The sequence below is a fragment of the Schistocerca americana genome, chromosome 11 (assembly GCF_021461395.2).
Source record: "Schistocerca americana isolate TAMUIC-IGC-003095 chromosome 11, iqSchAmer2.1, whole genome shotgun sequence".
NCBI classification, from domain to species: domain Eukaryota; kingdom Metazoa; phylum Arthropoda; class Insecta; order Orthoptera; family Acrididae; genus Schistocerca; species Schistocerca americana.
Genome location: NC_060129.1, coordinates 63,009,816 through 63,030,421, shown reverse-complemented (window position 1 = coordinate 63,030,421; position 20,606 = coordinate 63,009,816). Strand labels below are relative to the sequence as shown.

Genomic DNA, 20,606 nt, shown 5'->3' with positions numbered 1-20,606 from the left:
ATCATTCTCGTGAAACACAAATAGTTCTCTTTTCTCACGAAGTAATGAGTGCTATTGACAAGGGTTGATTCCACCATATTTTTAGATTTCCAGAAGACTTTCGACACCACTCCTCACAAATGACTTTCAATCAAATTATGCCTAAGTTGTGGGACTGGATTCGTGATTTCCTGTCAGAAAGGTCACAGTTCATAGTAATTGATGGAAGGTCATTGAGTAAAACAAAAGGAATATCTGGCATTCCCCGAGAAAGTGTTACGGGCCCTCAGCTGTTCCTGATCTATGTAAATGACATAGGGGAGTTATCCGTGCAGCCTCTCAGATTGTTTGCAGATGATGCTGTCACTTCCTATCTTATAAAGCCATGAGATGATCAAAACCAATTGCAAAATGATTAAGACGAGATACTATATGGTTGGAAAGTGTCAACTGTCTCTAAATAATGAAAAATGTGAAGTCATCCACATGAGTACTAAAGAAATCTGCTAAACTTTGGTTACACAATAAATCACACAAATATAAAGGCTGTAAATTCAACAAAATACTTAGGGATTACAATTACAAATAACTTAAACTGGAATGATCACACAGATAATATTGTGAGCCAGGTAAATCAAAGACTGCAACTTATTGGCAGAACACTTAGAAAGAAAGAGCCTGCTTGCACTATTCTTGCCCACTCTCTTCTGGAGCAAAGACATTTTTCACTGCGGCACAATATTCTCGTATAATTTAAACTGCCAACTTTCCCCTTCGGCAGCAGAAATGTTCTGCTGGCTCCCACCTACACAGTGAGAAATGATCATCACGATAAAATAAGGGAAATCAGAGGTCGTGCAGGAGGATTTAAGTGCTCATTTTTCCTGCGCACCATTCGAGAGTGCGACAGTAAAGAAACAGCTTGAAGGTGGTTCAATAAACACTCTGACGGGCACTTGATTGTGAATTGCAGAATAATCGTGTGTGTGTGTGTGTGTGTGTGTGTGTGCGTGTGTGCGTGTGTGCGTGTGTGCGCGCGCGCGCGCGCGCGCGGGGTGTGGGGGGGTTGGGGGGGGGGGGAGGTGGGGCAGTTTGAAGTACAGTCAGTTCTAGACACAAGTTCTTTGTTGAAATTGTCTCAGATTCTGTAACTTTCCATTCTCATTTATATTCCTGTCTTGGAGGACCAAAACACATATTCAATCTGGAGATAATGCAGATGTTATTGATCTGGTAATACATCCTACACTTTTGCTGTGAGTTTATGAATCTGCACAAAATTTACATTAAGACTGGCTTCTTCACTACGGGCCAGATCAGTAAAAAATTTCAATACTTTCGACGGGACGATGTTTGACAGTTTTTGAATGACTTTTCACCCTTTACACTCACCGACTGGAGTAGCACTACACGCTGAGCACTGCTCTGCGTTTTGCTCACTACCAAATATTCAGGTGCCGCTGAGCTACTGCACTCTTAACAGTGTAAGTGTGGAAACAAAGCTATGAGGCAGGTGAATCACAGGTCTTAGCAGGTGCGGACTGCAGGGAGCAGGTGTGACCTTAATGTGTGTAATTTTGTGATATCCGCTTTAGATACTTCATTGTTCAATGCTATATATACAGGGTGTTACAAAAAGGTACGGCCAAAATTTCAGGAAACATTCCTCACACACAAATAAAGAAAAGATGTTATGTGGACATGTGCCCGCAAACGCTTGAGTTCCATGTTAGAGCTCATTTTAGTTTCATCAGTACGTACTGCACTTCCTCGATTCACCGCCAGTTGGCCCAATTGAAGGAAGGTACTGTTGACTTCAGTGCTTGTGTTGGCATGCGACTCATTGCTCTACAGTACTAGCATCAAGCACATCAGTACGTAGCATCAACAAGTTAGTGTTCATCAAGAACGTGGCTTTGCAGTCAGTGCAATGTTTACAAATGCGGAGTTGGCAGATGCCCATTTGATGTGCGGATTAGCACAGGGCAATAGCCGTGGCGCGGTACGTTTGTATCGATTTCCAGAACGAAGGTGTCCCGACAGGAAGACGTCGAAGCAATTGATCGGCATCTTAGGGAGCACGGAACATTTCAGCCTATGACTCGCGACTGGGGAAGACCTAGAACGACGAGGACACCTGCAACGGACGAGGCAATTCTTCGTGCAGTTGACGATAACCGTAATGTCAGCGTCAGAGAAGTTGCTGCTGTACAAGGTAACATTGACCACGTCACTGTATGGAGAGTGCTACGGGAGAACCAGTTGTTTCCGTACCGTGTACAGCGTGTGCAGGCACTGTCAACAGCTGATTGGCCTCCACGGGTACACTTCTGCGAATGGTTCATCCGACAATGTGTCAATCCTCATTTCAGTGCAAATGTTCTCTTTACGGATGAGGCTTCATTCCGACGTGATCAAATTGTAAATTTTCACAATCAATATGTGTGGGCTGACGAGAATCCGCACGCAATTGTGCAATCACGTCATCGACACAGATTTTCTGTGGACGTTTGGGCAGGCATTTTTGGTGATGCCTCGATTGGGCCCCACGTTCTTCCACGTGCGCTCAATGGAGCACGTTATCACGATTTCATACGGGATACTTTACCTCTGCTGCTAGAACATGTGCCTTTACAAGTACGACACAACATGTGGTTCATGCACGCTGAAGCTCCTGCACATTTCAGTCGAAGTGTTCGTACACTTCTCAACAACAGCCCGACGAATCTGCTTCTCGGAGAATCCATTTTCCTGATAATTTAATCAACAGAGACAATGGGTTTTCTCTTAGCAAGACATGGAATTCTGTATTATCTTGCATCAAAATTTAACGTTCTTCGGTGTGGCCCTGAGTGCGATATATCGTTGCCAGCAGTGTTCCACTGAGGGCGGCGCCACCTCTCTCAAATATGGAGTCAAGTTGATTTTAGGATCTGGTAGCAAACCCAAAGAGGCTTTCAAGACTTATTATGCCAGGAAAACCTACGTAATTGCAGCATTGAAATTTATCAGTTAATGAAGCAACCCACTATCATCCAGAAATTACAAAGTAGGAGACTGTAAGGGGCTGGGCCTGTGGATAGAATGGAAACCAACAGAATTCCTAAGAAGGCATCTGACAGCACTCTCCAAGCAACAAGACCACTGGGTCAACCTCACACATGGAGGAAAGATGACATAGAGAGGGATGCCACAGCATTAGGAATCTCCACAGGGTGGAGAGAGACAGCGAGAGATAGAAGAAGACGGAAGCAGATCATCAATGCGGCACGCGGTCTACAGGGCCCGTAATCGCTGAGAAGGAGAAGAATACGACAAAGAATATTTTTAAGTTGTTAAAATTGCAAGATCGCAGGTTAATGTAAACACAAGATAAGCCACTGAAAATGTGAAATGCTGGTACATTAATAAATGGTGTAACCACAGATTGTTGAACCAAGCATGCAAATGTCAATGAATTGTGTTTTACAGGTTTGTGGGATGGGTTCTCAGGGCTGTTGCACTCGGTCGGTCAGTACGAGGACGGTTAATGCCGACTGTGGACGAGGCCGAGGTTGTTGTCCAATGACATCCCGAATCTGCACCGTCGGAGACAGATCTGGTGATCGAACTGGCCGTGGCAATGTGTGGACACCCTGTAGGACGTGTCGAGTTACGACAGCTGTCTGTGGGTGAGTGTTACCTCACATTAAACACCCCACGGAATACTGTTTGCGAATAGCAGCGTAACAGGTCGAATCGACAGACTGATACACAAATTTGTGGTCAGCACGCATGGAAATAACCGTGAGAGTGCTCCTGTTGTCATACAAAATCACATCCCGGCTCATAATTCAAGGTGTAGGTACAGTGTGTTGCAGGCCCTCAACCGGCCCCCTTCTAAACCGACACACAGCCATCACTGGCACTGAGGCAGAACCAGTTTTCACCAGAAAACACAACAGAGCTGAAGTTTTACATGCTGTTTAGGCAAACAACATTTCACACTTCTTGTATAGTACATAAACTGTGCACGAGTGTTTGTTGTCATTTGTGACAGGAGGTGTGGAATATGAGAAAACAGCAAGATGTGATGACAAGTAAACAGCTTCACCTGTGGTGGGTGGGGCCTTTTACGTTTCGACCACCGAGGAGCAGCCACACTCTCCGAGAATGAAAATAAAAAACAAGATGGTTTTATGACAAATAATCTTGGATGTGATGCTGAACCTTCAAGACATATGTAGTATGAAAACTTGTGTGCTTTATAATTCACGAGTCACTCTAATGATCTGTACACCCATTCAAGGAAATATAAGTTTGTAAAAGGAAGGCCACGGATGTGCTTTTTCATGACACGAGTAGAAGTTCTCTCTTTTTGCTCCAATAACGCCTGCAGAATGTGAAAAAGTCATGACTTTCCTCAGGTGTAACGGGAATTCAGAGGCACTGATTAGCGGGACCTCTACTTCAAAAGAATCAACTACAGCAAACTGATTTAAGAAAGAGGGTAAATACATCAAAAGTACGTCAGGTGACAGATCTCGTAAGGTGTTCTAACTCAGCTTCAACTATAAGGAGCGAGCCAGCAGCTACACCACTGGCCATTAAAATTGCTACACCACGAAGATGACGTGCCACAGATGCGAAATTTAACTGACAGGAAGAAGATGCTGTGATATGCAAATGATTAGCTTTTCAGAGCAAACAGCAGTTGACCGGCGTTGCCTGCTGAAACGCTGTTGTGATGCCTTGTGTAAGTAGGAGAAATGCGTATCATCACGTTTCCGACTTTGATAAAGGTCGGATTGTAGCCTATCGCGATTACGGTTTATCGTATTGCGACACTGCTGCTCGTGTCAGTCGAGATCCAATAACTGTTAGCAGAATATGGAATCGGTGGGTCCAGGAGGGTAATACGGAACACCGTGCTGGATCCCGACGGCCTCGTATCACTAGCAGTCGAGATGACAGGCATCTTATCCGCACGGCTGTAACAGATCATCCAGCCAGGTCTCGATCCCCGAGTCAACAGATGGGGACGTTTGCAAGACAACAACCATCTGCACGAACAGTTCGACGATGTTCGCAGCAGGACAGACTATCAGCTCGGAGAACGTGGCTGCGGTTACCCTTGACGCTGCATCACAGACAGGAGCACCTGCGATGGTGTACTCGATGACGAACCTGGGTGCACGAATGGCAAAACGTCATTTTTTCCGACAAATCCAGGTTCTGTTTACAGCATCACGATGGTCGTATATGTGTTTGGCGACATCGCGGTGAACGCACATCGGAAGCGTGTATTCGTCATCGCCATACTGGTGTATCATCCGGCATGACGGTATGGGGTGCCATCGGTTACACGTCTCGGTCACCTCTTGTTCGCACTGACGGCACTTTGAACAGTGGACGTTACCTTTCAGATGTGTTACGACCCATGGCTCTATCCTTCATTCGATCCCTGTGAAACCCTACATTTCAGCAGGATAATGCACAACCGCATGTTGCAGGTCCTGTACAGGCCTTTCTGGACACAGAAAATGTTCGACTGCTCACCTGGCCAGGACATTCTCCAGATCTCTCACCAATTGAAAACGTCTGGTCAATGGTGGCCGAGCAACTGGCTCGTCACAAGACGCCTGTCACTACTCCTGATGAACTGTGGTATCGTGTTGAAGCTGCATGGGCAGCTGTACCTGTACAGGCTATCCAAACTCTGTTTGACTCAATGCCCAGGGGCGTATCGAGGCTGTTATTACGCCTAGAGGTGGTTGTTCTGGGTACTGGTTTCTCAGGACCTATGCACCCAAATTGCGTGAAAATGTAATCACATGTCAGTTCTAGTATAATATAATTGTCCAATGAATACCCGTTTATCATCTGCATTTCTTCTTGGTGTAGCAATTTTAATGGCCAGTAGTGTACATAAAACTCTAAACCAACAAGAAAAACACTTCAGACCTCCAACCTGCCCTTCAATGAACTTTTGCTTGACACTACTGAAGTCACATATGGTGGTGGTTTGCGGTCAGTGGAATGCACACTACAAGGTGTCTGGCTCGGAGCTTTCACTGAAGTTACCAATTTGTAACAGTCTGCTGTGTCACTGTGGTGCCAACTGCTGCTCAAACCGTTGCTGCAGATGCAGTACAATGCGCCAGAGCCATAAACCAAATCTGACAGTTTTCCCTCTCTGTAGTGCCACATGGCTGTCTGGACCCCGGTCTCCTTGAGACTGTACATTCCCACGGTCATTGCCGCCAGTGATCGTGTACAGTGGCTTTCTACAATATCACAAAAGGAACATCCGGCTTCTCGTAGTCCTATTACATGACCTCATTCAAACTTGCCGAGGTGCTGATAATAGTGTCTGTGTCACCTTAAAGGCATCCCTGACTAACATTAACTCACCACATCCGATCTCAAAAGTAACTACCAGTCGTGACCATTACAGCATATATTTAAAGCAAACTTGCTTTGACACTCACACAGTGGTGCTACTGGTGCAATTCTAATGCAGGTGGCACAAAATTTGAATAGACAACATCTTTCGGATGTAGAAACACACCTACCAACTTTCTTTTGTGTCATACAACTCATTCTCGATGTCGGTATTTCTTTCCCTCGACATATTAACAGCGGACAAAGTCTGCTAACGGATGAATTCCTGTAGTTTTGTAGAGTGATTATTATGATAAGAGAACATAAAGATTCACAATACAGTGGTTCTATAAAAAAAAATTAAGAAATAAAATATAGGTGCCTGAATGCCAGTAATTAATTAAATAGTGAATGCATGTTGGTCTTTGTTTCATGAGTGCCTGGTTACTAGGTGTCCAGGTGGAAAGGGATTACAAATATTTTTAACAAGTCAGAAGTGATTAGAGGTGAAAAGGTTAGCCATCTGAACCTGTAGGTGCAGGAATTGATCACTTGAAAATTGCCATTGTCGCCAAAATTGGAATACTGTGAAAGATGTACAGATATCTGTCTCTTTTGTGCAGCCTATGATGACTTCAGTTAATAATTTGCTGAGGATTTGAGAGAAATATGTGAAGAGAAGCAAGAGTAATGATGTCTGGTACACTCTTAAGCAACGTCTTAACACCTGAGCAGGCACAATGATTTTTATAACTCGAGCAGGCACACGGTGCACTTTACACATACGCAGTGTTCAGAAATTTCTGTTCCGTATAGGACTTGTAGAGGGAACTGTGTAGATAATATTTTGAACTGGAACCCATGTCCGGAAACACTGTTTCTGTGCTACAGCCGTTTGAAAATGTTTGTTAGGCAGGTATGCAATGTTATAGTCACGGTGGGGAGTGCTTGCATCAGATCGGTTGGTGTCATTTTATGTCTGTCTTACCTCTCTGACCTGGTTTGTGCTTCCTCCATGTGTCTTTTAAGTGTCAGACGTGGTACGGAGTGTCGGAGAGGTTACAGATGTAGCTGTCAGTCACTGACGACATATCGGACGGTACTGGGTGCAGCATCCATTGCGTGCCCAATCGCTTGTGTACTCATTGACAGGTTTTCTTCAATGCGATGCACTTAAGGCCTCTTCCAATTCAGGTGTGCAGCGTCTCCTCGGAGCACCACAGTCGTGCCTACTGCCTGTGAAAGTACCCCTCGAAGCAAACCGAGCGCCGTTTCGTGTGTGACATACAGGGGCGAGCGAGTGCACCGGGGCTTACCCCAGTTCACTGGTAGTAACGCCAAGTCACCTTAATGTGTCTGCATGTAGTGCACAAGTATTGCACCACAATTTAGTATGAAATTAAAAATCAAAATTTATGTTTAAAACTTTCTTAAATTATAGTTTAGTATAATAATGTTCCAAATACCAAGTCTTGATGTTCTAAACTTCATTTAAGGAAAAATGCCGTTTTAAGAGAAAAATCAGAGGCGCTAAATAATGACACTAGGAAGCCAGAATTTGGTCAGAAGTTGCACTTAGAAGTTATAAATAAGTGATGTTGGTTTCCAAAACCATAAAACAAAAATTAATGCCAGAATCCACGTTTTTCTGAAAAATCAGAGGTGTTAAATAATGGACTTAGAAACTTGAAAATTTGTTTTATGCTGCAGTACACCCCAAAAATAATAACAGAGAGTCCATGTTAATCTACCTCTTATAGTTTTTAAGTAATTAAATAAAAATAATTTTGTAACTAAAATGTACCTAAGTGTTGTAGATTAAGTACTTGAAATTTTAATGATAGAGGATTTTCGTTAAACCAGATGATCAAATATACCAAATAATAGAGCTACATCAAGTTTAAGACTTGTAACACAAATACCAACTGATATAAGTCTTAGCAAAGGTATGGTTCAGAGGTAACAATCTACCGTTAGTTCCACTAAATAAATTTTATTAGGCAAAGTTTTCCTTCTAGCGAGCTGAAACTTTCTATGTGCTTTCAAACTGCTTATCTGCATACCAGCAAAAATTGAGAAGTTTCTGAAGTAATTGGTTACTATATTATTAAAGATTATGAGCCCGAGAGAACTCGCGAGGACTGTACACCATCCTGGACCGTTTAGAATTCAGTAAAATAACTGTTAGTGTGCCGTCCGTGTGAAATTCAATTCCGTGTGGCAAGTGGTGAATTTATTTCCACTTTTATGACGAGCATTAATTTTTGAACATTTATTGCGAACTTTCAATTGAGTGATGTTAGTCAGGGCGAAAAACAATCTAGTAGGAAGTTACCGTGGAGGTCGCCTCTGAACTGCTAAAGGTGCAGTTAGATTAAAAAGACTCGTTTTCAATTGAACATAACGAAATTTTAAGTGTTGTTTGTGAGAAACTTTAATTAAATTAAATCTTGATTGGAACTTTAAACTTTTACTGACGTCACAGTCCCGATCCCACAAAGAAATGGGAAATAGACACTTTTCTTTCAGTGGGCTGGACCGGAATGTGGCCGTGCAGACTGGAAACTAATGTCAGTATGTTTCCCTTCGCTTTCTGGCTGACCATCAAATTAGTTGCCAGGCTCACGTGATTAAAAACGGTATCAAAACTTTAAACCAGTGTCAGAACTTACTCGCCGCCCCACACCCTCTATTGAAGCCATTGCATAATTGTGTTGAAAAGGGTATGCAATGGAGTCGGACATTGAGCATAACAATCTTGATAAGAGCTATAAACAGTTCAATTATTGTGAGCTTTGACATTCAGAAGCTCATGTTCCTTTATTCTGCAAACGTGTATTCAACCGTGTTGCTCTGACACACTCAGACACATGAATGAGTTTTGAACCACGTCATAGAGGTAGGAAAGATGTCAAATAACATCAATTAATCTGTGGTAACCCTCCTCCACCGTGACTACCTGTTGCAAACTATCTAGCAAATATGTTTTGAAACTGCTGTAGCATGGAAACAGTATGTACCTGGACCCAGGTTCCTATTCAAAGTATTACATTCTCGCACCCCTCGACAAGTCCTAGAAGTTTGTAATGGGAATTTCCAAAGACCCTATAGTTAAAAAATAGCAGACTTCCTGTTACCAAGGAAAACACAAATGAGCAAAACCACAGTTCAATCTTACTCTAATTAAATAACAATAAATCTCATTATATGAGCTAAATCAGCGTTCGATTGAAAAATAATAAGAGATACTTTCTTATTATATCACTCTGATGCCAAGCTCAAGTATTACCCCACAGAAACAACACACTCGAAACTTTAAACGGTACAGCTGTATCAGATCACAGCCAACTGCTTATTAGATTGCTACTTATTTTGTATAAAACTGTCTCATTGTGGGATTGTGCTGCTAGCTTGGGATCTGAATCATATTCTTGCACGGATCATACATTTTTTCTCACCTAGCATACAGTTTATTTTATATTACTGCTGCTCACTTGGACGCATGGGAGCACCATTTAGCATTGTGTTAGCTGAAGCAATAATGTAAGAATAGGTATGGGCTTGCACTTGTAAAGCAACAACAGAACAGTACAAGACAGTGTTATTTGTGATTGGCGCATTTTATACACAGGTGCGGCCGCTCGAGGATTGAGATCACTTCGCCAGAACCAGATGCCTAAATAGTGACATGTGGCTGCACACTGTGGAAATACTGGCTATAGTTATTTAGAAATGGATGAAATGTATGATGAGATAAAAGAAATTATTGAGGTAGTGAAGGGAGACGAAAATTTAATAGACGTGGGTGACTAGAATTCGACAGTAGGTAAAGGAAGAGAAGGAAACGTAGTAGGTGAATATGGATTGGGGCTAAGAAATGAAAGAGGAAGCCACCTGGTAGAATTTTGCACAGAGCATAATTTAATCATAGCGAACACTTGGTTCAAGAATCATGAAAGAAGGTTGTATACATGGAAGAACCCTGGAGATACTAAAAGGTTTCAGATAGATTATATAATGGTAAGACAAAGATTTAGGAACCAGATTTTAAATTGTAAGACATTTCCAGGGGCTGATGTGGACTCTGACCACAATCTATTGGTTATGAACTGTAGATTAAAACTGAAGAAACTGCAAAAAGGTGGGAACTGAAAGATCCACAGGTTGTACAGAGTTTCAGGGAGAGCATAAGGGAACAATTGACAGAAATGGGGGAAAGAAATACAGAAGAAGAAGGATGGGTAGCTTTGAGGAATGAAATAGTGAAGGCAGCAGAGGATCAAGTAGGTAAAAAGACGAGGGCTAGTAGAAATTCTTGGGTAACACAAGAGATACTGAATTTAATTGATGAAAGGAGAAAATACAAAAATGCAGTAATTGAAGCAGGCAAAAAGGAATACAAACATCTCAAAAATAAGATCGACAGGAAGTGCAAAATGGCTAAGCAGGGATGGCTAGAGGACAAATATAAGGATGTAGAGGCTTATCTCACTAGGGGTAAGATACATACTGCCTACAGGAAAATTAAAGAGACCTTTGGAGAAAAGAGAACCACTTGCATGAATATCAAGAGCTCAGATGGAAACCCAGTTCTAAGCAAAGAAGGGAAAGCAGAAAGGTGGAAGGAGTATATAGAGGCTCTATACAGGGGCCATGTTCTTGAGGACAATATTATGGAAATGGAAGAGGATGTAGATGAAGATGAAATGGGAGATATGATACTGCGTGAAGAGTTTGACAGAGCACTGAAAGACCTGAGTAGAAACAAGGCCCCCGGAGTAGACAACATTCCATTAGAACTACTGACAGCCTTGGGAGAGCCAGGCCTAACAAAACTCTACCACCTGGTGAGCAAGGTGTATGAGACAGGTGAAATTTCCTCAGGCTTCAAGAAGAATATAGTAATTCCAATCCCAAAGAAAGCAGGTGTTGACAGATGTGAAAATTACCGAACTATCAGTTTAATAAGTCACAGCTGCAAAATACTAACGCGAATTCTTTACAGACGAATGGAAAAACTGGTAGAAGCCGGCCTCGGGGAAGATCAGTTTGGATTCCGTAGAAATGTTGGAACATGTGAGGCAATACTGACCCTACGACTTATCTTAGAAAATAGATTAAGGAAAGGCAAACCTACATTTCTAGCATTTGTAGACTTTGAGAAAGCTTTTGACAATGCTGACTGGAATACTCTCTTTCAAATTCTGAAGGTGGCAGGGGTAAAATACAGGGAGCGAATGGCTATTTACAATTTGTACAGAAAGCAGATGGCAGTTATAAGAGTTGAGGGACACGAAAGGGAAGCAGTGGTTGGGAAGGGAGTGAGACAGGGTTGTAGCCTCTCCCCGATGTTATTCAATCTGTATATTGAGCAAGCAGTAAAGGAAACAAAAGAAAAATTCGGGGTAGGTATTAAAATCCATGGAGAAGAAATAAAAACTTTGAAGTTCGCCGGTGCTATTGTAATTCTGTCAGAGACAGCAAAGGACCTGGAAGAGCAGCTGAACGGAATGGACAGTGTCTTGAAAGGAGGATATAAGATGAACATCAACAAAAGCAAAACGAGGATAATGGAATGTAGTCAAAATAAATGAGGTGAAGCTGCGGGATTTAGATTAGTAAATGAGACACTTAAAGTAGTAAAGGAGTTTTGCTATTTGGGGAGCAAAATAACTGATGATGGACAAAGTAGAGAGAATATTAAATCTAGACAGGCAATGGCAAGGTAAGCGTTTCTGAAGAAGAGAAATTTGTTAACATAGAGTATTGATTTAAGTGTCAGGAAGTCGTTTCTGAAAGTATGTGTATGGAGTGTAGCCATGTTTGGAAGTGAAACATGGACGATAAATAGTTTAGACAAGAAGAGAATAGAAGCTTTCAAAATGTGGTGCTACAGAAGAATGCTAAAGATTACATGGGTAGATCACATAACTAATGAGGAGGTATTGAATAGAATTGGGGAGAAGAGAAGTTTGTAGCACAACTTGACTAGAAGAAGGGATCGGTTGGTAGGACATGTTCTGAGGCATCAAGGGATCACAAATTTAGCATTGGAGGGCAGCGTGGAGGGTAAAAATCATAGAGGGAGACCAAGAGATGAATACACTAAGCAGATTCAGAAGGATGTAGATTGCAGTAGGTACTCGGAGATGAAGAAGCTTGCACAGGATAGAGTAGCATGGACAGCTGCATCAAACAAGTCTCAGGACTGAAGACCACAACAACAACAACAACAACAACAACAACAACAACAGTTATTTAATTTACACAGATCACTGGAAATCGAAATTAAAAAGCTCTCACTCACCAGGTGGTTCTCCTGTGTACTTCCAGGACTGACCGTCAGCCTCGTGTTGTTGACATCAGTCGACTCGGTGTCACACAAGATCCGGAATGTTGTTGTCCTGAAAAAGCATCTCGGGTGAAGAACACAAACAGGTTTAACAGTTTTGACAGAAACAAGTGCTGCACAAATGGGGAACTATGATGCTTGGTTTGTGGGACGCACAACTGCGTTGTCATCAGCGCCCGTACAAAGTCCCAATTTTGACACAGTCCAATTTTTACATAGTCTAATGTAGCCACTGTCATGGATGATGATGATGATGATGGTGATGGTGATGATGATGATGATGATGATGATGATGGTGATGATGAGGAGGAGGAGGAGGAGGACGACGACGACGACAACACAAACACCCAATCCCCAGTCATAAAAAAATCCTCAACCTGGCTGGGAATCGAACCTGGGACCCCGCGACCCAGAGGCAGCAATGCTAACCACTAGACCACGAGCTGCGAACACAAATGGGGAATAATACAATAAAACTTTCATGCTTTTGTGTCAAAACCAACACTGTTGAACCAAAATTTTGACACTGCCGCAACTGAAAACTGGTGTTGTTGAAGTCTTTAGTTTGAAGGCTGGTTTGATACAACCCTACATGCCAATCTGTCCTCTGCAATCATCTCCATCCCCACATAATTACTGCATCCTGTAACTACTGCATCCTACAACCACTTATAGCTGTATTCAAGCCATGTCAACTGAACCTACCAATTCCTGTATATCCATCTTTTTAGAGATTGTTGCAGGACTCAGCTGTTCGATAGAGAATGTCAAACACCTTCCAGCTGCCAAATTCGCAACCTTATGTTATTTGGCAACTAGTTTCAGCCATCTTGAGGCCCCTGACCGACGTGTAGGAAGAATCTAAATCGGTTGTGATCAAAACAGGTGCCAGCAATACTGGTATCAGTAGATATTTGCTACAGTGATCACTTCAACCAGATGACAATGGCTACATCCTGTAACATAATGACAATGTGGTGTGTGACTTCACATGTGCTTCAAAAGACAGGGAACAGGAGACAGAATATTTCTTTTGCATCACCATCAGTTCTTTGAATGAGCTGTGATCATAGACTAATCAGTAGCATGGCCCATGTATTACATTAGGTTGGGAAAGCTGTATCAGTCTTTCCATTAGTAGCAAACTAACGCATCAGGGTCCACTGCAAATAGTACGACAGTTAGGCGGGAGGTGAGAAAACTATGATTTCACGGTCAAGCGGCTGCTCTTAAGACTACATCACACTGGTAAATGCCAAACGACGCCTTGCTTGGTGTAATGAGCCTAAACATTGGATGACTGAACAGTGGAGAAACATCGTGTGGAATAATGAATCACGGTACACAATGTGGCAATCCGATGGCAGGGTGTGGATATGGCGAATGCCCAGTGAACGTCATCTGCAGCATGTGTAGTGCCAACAGTAAAATTCGGGGGCGGTGGTGTTCTGGTGTGGTCGTGTTTTTCATGGAGGGGGCTTGCACCCCTTGTTTTGCGTGGCACTATCACAGGCTTACATTGATGTTGTAAGCACTTTCTTGCTTTCCACTGTTGAAGAGCAATTCAGGGATGGCAATTGCATCTTTGAACACGATTGAGCATCTGTTCATAATGCACGGCCTGTGGCGGAGTGGTTACATGACAATAACATCCCTGTAATGGACTAGCCTGCACAGAGTCCAGACCTGAATCCTTTAGAACACCTGTGGGATGTTTTGGAATGCCGACTTCATGCAAGGCCTCACTGACTGACATTGATACCTTTTCCGGTGCAGCACTCCGTGAAGAATGGGCTGCCATTCCCCAAGAAAACTTTTGATCACATATTAACAAGTATACAATCCATCTCCTTGCTTCCTACCGTTGAAGAGCAATTCAGGGATAGCAATTGCATATTTCAACACAATCAAGCACCTGTTTATAATGCACAGCCTGTGTCTGAGTGATTACATGACAATCACATCCCTGTAACAGACTGTCCTGCCCAGTGTCCTGACTTGAATCCCACAGATGTTTTAGAACGCTGCCTTCATGCCCAGCTTCACTGACCGACATTGATACCTCTCCTCAATGCAGCACTCCGTGAAGAACGGGCTGCCATTCCCCAAGAAACCTCCCAGCACCTGATCGAACGTTTGCCTGCGAGAGTGGAACCTGTCACCGAGGCTAAGGGTGGGCCAACACCATACTGAATTCCAACATTACCGATGGAGGGCACCATGAACTTTTAAGTCATTTTCAGGCAGGTGTCTGGATACGTTTGATCACGTAGTGTATTTTGGTGTTAGGAAAGTATAAAATATAGCGTTGTAGTTTCCAAACATAGAACACCGAAATGTAAGTAGTACGATGCCCACGCTACGGTAAGGACTGTAGTAGTGCTCTGAGTGGCCTGGCAGTGAACTTCAATTTCGGGAAAATATGACACAATAATGTGTATTATTGCTTTGTGTAATATAGTTACGAGGTGCTATTTTTCATCAAGAAACACTACCCTTTGACATATAATTATGGTCATCAAAATTTTTTGCTGTTGTTTCTTAAGTGTGTGGTTATGGAGGAATCACTATTCACAATATTTTCCCACGACCTGTTAGAAACGTAAAGAGTTGTGACGCCACACTCATCAAAAGCACTTTGCTGTTACCAAGTATTTCACAGTCTTCATCTTAAAGCCTTCAAGATATTGCTGTCGGCAGATGCTCGTGTGTGCACTGTGCTTTGTTGTTGTAAATTGTGTGTTTTCTTTGCAACTGAAGTTCTATTTTGGTGTTATTCTCTTGTTTATGTTTTACTGCTGCAGTATTACCCTGCAGTCAAGGGTCTAAGTCAAATTCTTTTACAGACACTTAACTGTAAACTAAAGTAATGAAAAATTCCCAGAATCCTAAAAAATTCTCAGCTATTTCTCAGTTTTGTACCAAATGAAAAAATTCCCAGGTTTTTCCCAGATTTCCCATTTGTCTCGAGGTGTATACATCCTGTTCTATGGTACAACGTTACGTCGTTACTTCTCACAGTGCGATAGTGTTGTGGTACCATTTTTGACACACTTGAGGACAATTTTACGGAAATGGAAGAGCATGTAGATGAAGATGAAATGGGAGATACAATACTGCGTGAAGAGTTAGACGGAGCACTGAAAGACCTGAGTTGAAACAAGGCCCCGGGAATAGACAACATTCCATTAGAACTACTGATTTGGAGAGCCAGTCCTGACTAAACTCTACCATCTGGTGAGCAAGATGTATGAGACAGGCGAAATAGACTTCAAGAAGAATATAATAATTCCAATCCCAAAGAAAGCAGGTGCTGACAGATGTGAAAATTACTGAACTATCAGTTTAATAAGTCACGGATGCAAAATACTAACGCGAATTCTTTACAGACAAATGGAAAAACTTGTAGAAGGCGACCTCGGGGAGGATCAGTTTGGATTCCGTAGAAATGTTGGAACACATGAGGCAATACTGACCCTACGACTTATCTTAGAAAATAGATTAAGGAAAGGCAAACCTACATTTCCAGCATTTGTAGACTTTGAGAAAGCTTTTGACAATGCTGACTGGAATACTCTCTTTCAAATTCTGAAGGTGGCAAGGGTAAAATACAGGGAGCGAATGGCTATTTACAATTTGTACAGAAAGCAGATGGCAGTTATAAGAGTCAAGGGACACGAAAGGGAAGCAGTGGTTGGGAAGGGAGTGAGACAGGGTTGTAGCCTCTCCCCCATGTTATTCAATCTGTATATTGAGCAAGCAGTAAAGGAAACAAAAGAAAAATTCGGGGTAGGTATTAAAATCCATGGAGAAGAAATAAAAACTTTGAAGTTCGCCGATGCTATTGTAATTCTGTCAGAGACAGCAAAGGGCCTGGAAAAGCAGCTGAACGGAATGGAGTGAAGCTGCGGGAATTAGATTAGGAAATGAGACACTTAAAGTAGTAAAGGAGTTTTGCTATTTGGGGAGCAAAATAACTGATGATGGTTGAAGTAGAGAGAATATTAAATCTAGACAGGCAATGGCAAGGTAAGCGTTTCTGAAGAAGAGAAATTTGTTAACACCGAGTATAGATTTAAGTGTCAGGAAGTCGTTTCTGAAAGTATTTGTATGGAGCGTAGCCATGTATGGAAGTGAAACATGGACGATAACTAGTTTGGACAAGAAGAGAATAGAAGCTTTCAAAATGTGGTGCTACAGAAGAATGCTAAAGATTACATGGGTAGATCACATAACTGATGAGGAGGTATTGAATAGGATTGGGGAGAAGAGAAGTTTGTGGCACAACTTGACTAGAAGAAGGGATCGCTTGGTAGGACATTCTGAGGCATCAAGGGATCACTAGTTTAGTATTGGAGGGCAGCGTGGAGGTTAAAAATCGTAGAGGGAGACCAAGAGATGAATACACTAAACAGATTCAGAAGAATGTAGGTTGCAGTAGGCACTGGGAGATGAAGAAGCTTGCACAGGATAGAGTAGCGTGGAGAGCTGCATCAAACCAGTCTCAGGACTGAAGACCACAACAACAACATGTGTGTCTATGAATTATCTGTACAGTTTTGAGATACTCCTGTGGCCAGCATGATCCCCAGCGATCTGCCACAACGGAATACGTGAGGGAGTAGCCTGGACTTTGACTCAGTCCCAGGGCCAGTAGGCAGCTGCAGACCAGCGGCCTCAGGAGAGCATACAACAGCTCTCGACACGGTTCCCGACCAAACCAGCCCACGCATCAAGGCTAGAGGGGTTGCAACGTTGTACTGCTGTGTTCTTTGTCAAACTGACACACTTTTGTAATGACTGAAATAATATCACATACCCTCTCAACCCACAACATTTCATTTCATTTTCTCCTAAAAAATACTTGACCTTTGAGGTGCACATATTACGAATTAAAGGTATCTGTCCTCCTAAATAATGAAAAATGATCATAATATTTAATAAATTTTGTATTAATAGTTAAGATGGGTCAGGTTGGGTCGATTTGTGGGAAGAGACCAAACAGCGATGTCATCGGTCTCGTCGGGTTATGGAAAGACGGGGAAGGAAGTCGGCCGCACCCTGTCAGAGGAACCGTCCCAGCATTTGCCTGAAGTGACTTAGGGAAATCACTGAAAACCTCAATCAGGACTGTCGGACGTGGAATTGAACCGTCGTCCTCCCAAATGCGGGTCCAGTGTGCTAACCACAGCGGCATCTCGGTCGGTAATAGTTTAGTTCTGGATAGCATGTTGTGGGAGAGTGTTTAGTATTTCCACCTGCTGTGGGTAGCTTGCAGATGTGTCGCAGTTGTGGACGAATGGCACGCACAATGACGACGGTGATGTCCTAGAAGCAAAAACAAAAGACGGTTTTAAACTGTCATCCTGATATTATTCAGTCTCTGGTATTTTGCTCTGTGTATTGAATCATATTATTTGTTTCATTCCTTTCTTTTCTTATATATATAACAGCTATATGTAAACTGAATGAGACACCACCAAAGGTAAATTAACGAGTTGTCACGTGGCAAAGATAATGTTTTGATACATTGTTAAATATCTGTATGAAACAAAGTAAGAAATACACACTTCACCCTTTTGTTCAGATAAGTGATAATGTACAGACGTATGCTTGGATCTGTCCTACCAGCGTTGTTAAAATTGTCTATTTCAACTATTCATAAGAAGCGTTATAAAAAGTTATTGGAAAAGTAATGTTTATTCATACGGTTAAGAGGTCAACTCCTATCTGTTCATCATTTCACTCGCCGCCGAGATCCTGCATTCGGAGGTTTTCCGCAGACGAGAAGAAATTACGTGGTATCCTGAGAAGCGTTCTTGCATCGTCACTGTCACAATCAAGGCTAAACACAATGCAATTAATGTGAAGCAGTATGTAATGCAAATCATGTTAATTGACCTCAAATGTATTCATATTAAAGGTCTGTTGATATTGGTATCAGTTAAAGTCCACCTAGGACTGCGCACAGGTTCATAAATTACCTTCTAATTTCTTTCAACTATTCTTTCCAACCAATTTCTCCAATTATTCAAGCAATTATTAATCAATTTCAGAGTCCCACATTCCTATTCAATGGCAACCATGACAAGATGGCACCACACAAAAAATGAAAACTTTTCAACTGTTGAGATACAAATTGTTGAGATAAATGATTGATATTATTGTTACAAGAAACTAATGAAACTTTCATTGTGTTTGTTTCATGTCCATAACATTGGAAATGGTAAAAACATTGAAGATCCTAATTAAAATTAAATTCTGCCTACAAACGAGACAAGCCGGGAATGCTGATTTCAGCAGTAAAGCTAGAAAGCTGCTACGCAGTATGCCTATGTGGACATGCCTGGTGCCATCTCCCTGGCAGTAAATAATCTCCTTTCCTTCCAATTAATATCCTTTATGGAAAGCGTGTTTCTACAGAAAAGACGAAAATTTGTACAAAGTCATCATTAAAGTGCAAGATACATCATTCAAATTCTAAAAGACTGTGTCAGATAATAATCAGGTTCATTAGTGAATACGCAGCTAAACCTATTTAAATTGAAAACTACCGATACAGACAAAATTTCATTTTTGAAAAAATTTTATTCATAATTTTGTAAAAAACTATTCACAACAAAGTCAAAGGGAATGGCCATTGCTGCACATTCATTGCAAATTGCAAATGGCAAACACAAATTGCAAATGGCAAACACAAATTGCAAATGGCAAACACAAATTGCAAATGGCAAACACAAAACAACACCAAACAGTAGAATAATCCACAGACATCTGAGCTTGGCAACAGGTGAAGGTAACGCGCCAACTCGTGAACTCACCAACGGTAACCAAAATGACGAGATTGGCTTCCCACTATCAATATATGACAACACTGGTAATGTAACTATTCATGATGTCACTTTTATTACACTCGGTGAGACAATTTCTCAGTTCTCACCGGGAAACATTTTTTCAAATAGTGGAAGTGAAGTGCATGACAGCGAAAATTCCTTTGATTATTCGCTCATGACATCGCAAAAGCAAGAACAGAAAACAGTAAAAGCAATGTAAATACTAGTGAGACACAAAATTTGATACAACTCCTGCAACAACTAACACAACAGTTTACAAAACGACAGGAATTTCAGGAAAGTGTAACACAACAACTTAAGGGTATAGGACAACAGTTTACACAGCAAAATCATGCATTTAATGATTTCAAGAATAATATTAGTCAACAGTTCAGTGAGGTGACCAAAACTATACACACTGAATTATCTGACAAACTATCCGGGTAGTTGACAGAGCTACATAAAGAACTAAAACAAGAAATAATTACCAACCTATCCTGCAATATAAATACGTTAACGGAAAGAGTATATCATCCGTAGATGATAAACAGGAACAACTTGCAGATGTGTTACAGAACCTTAGTGAAGCAATTCTCAAGTCCCGGGGATCAATCCCAAGTGGGTTCATCGGTTAAAATGTTACAGAGGCAGTCAGAGAGCTGCAAGACATCTGCAAAAACTTACAAACAAAAGTACAAAAGTTGACTCTACGGGGTAGAGTCAAAATGTGCCAAAAAAACAGAGAGATAAGTTATGTGCGGATTAAAGGAAATAACAGAAAAAGCTGAAGCTAGAATATTGGATAAGAGCAGCAAAATTTATGTAGATACTGTAGAAGCTTTAAAAGAGAAAGAAAGTCAGTTTCTAGTTAAAATAGATTCCAGATTAAAGGAAGCAGAGAAAAGAAACTTCCTGGCAGATTAAAAGTGTGTGCTGGACTGAGACTCGAACTCGGGACCTTTGCCTTTTGTGGGCAAGTGCTCTACCATCTGAGCTACCTAAGCACGACTCACAACCCGTCATGACAGCTTCAATTCTGCCAGTATCTCATCTCCTACCTTCAACACTTTACAGAAGCT

At 41.8% G+C, this 20,606-nt stretch overlaps 1 protein-coding gene across 1 annotated transcript in view; it reads right to left on the bottom strand.

Annotated features, from left to right (window-relative positions):
• The window catches only part of LOC124553744 (cation-dependent mannose-6-phosphate receptor-like), a 134,221-nt gene that overhangs the window by 29,841 nt on the left and 83,774 nt on the right, over positions 1-20,606 (bottom strand). The window contains exon 4 of the mRNA XM_047127679.1: positions 12,650-12,746. Within this exon, the coding sequence (XP_046983635.1) occupies positions 12,650-12,746 (97 nt within the window). The remainder of the gene's footprint in view (positions 1-12,649; positions 12,747-20,606) is intronic.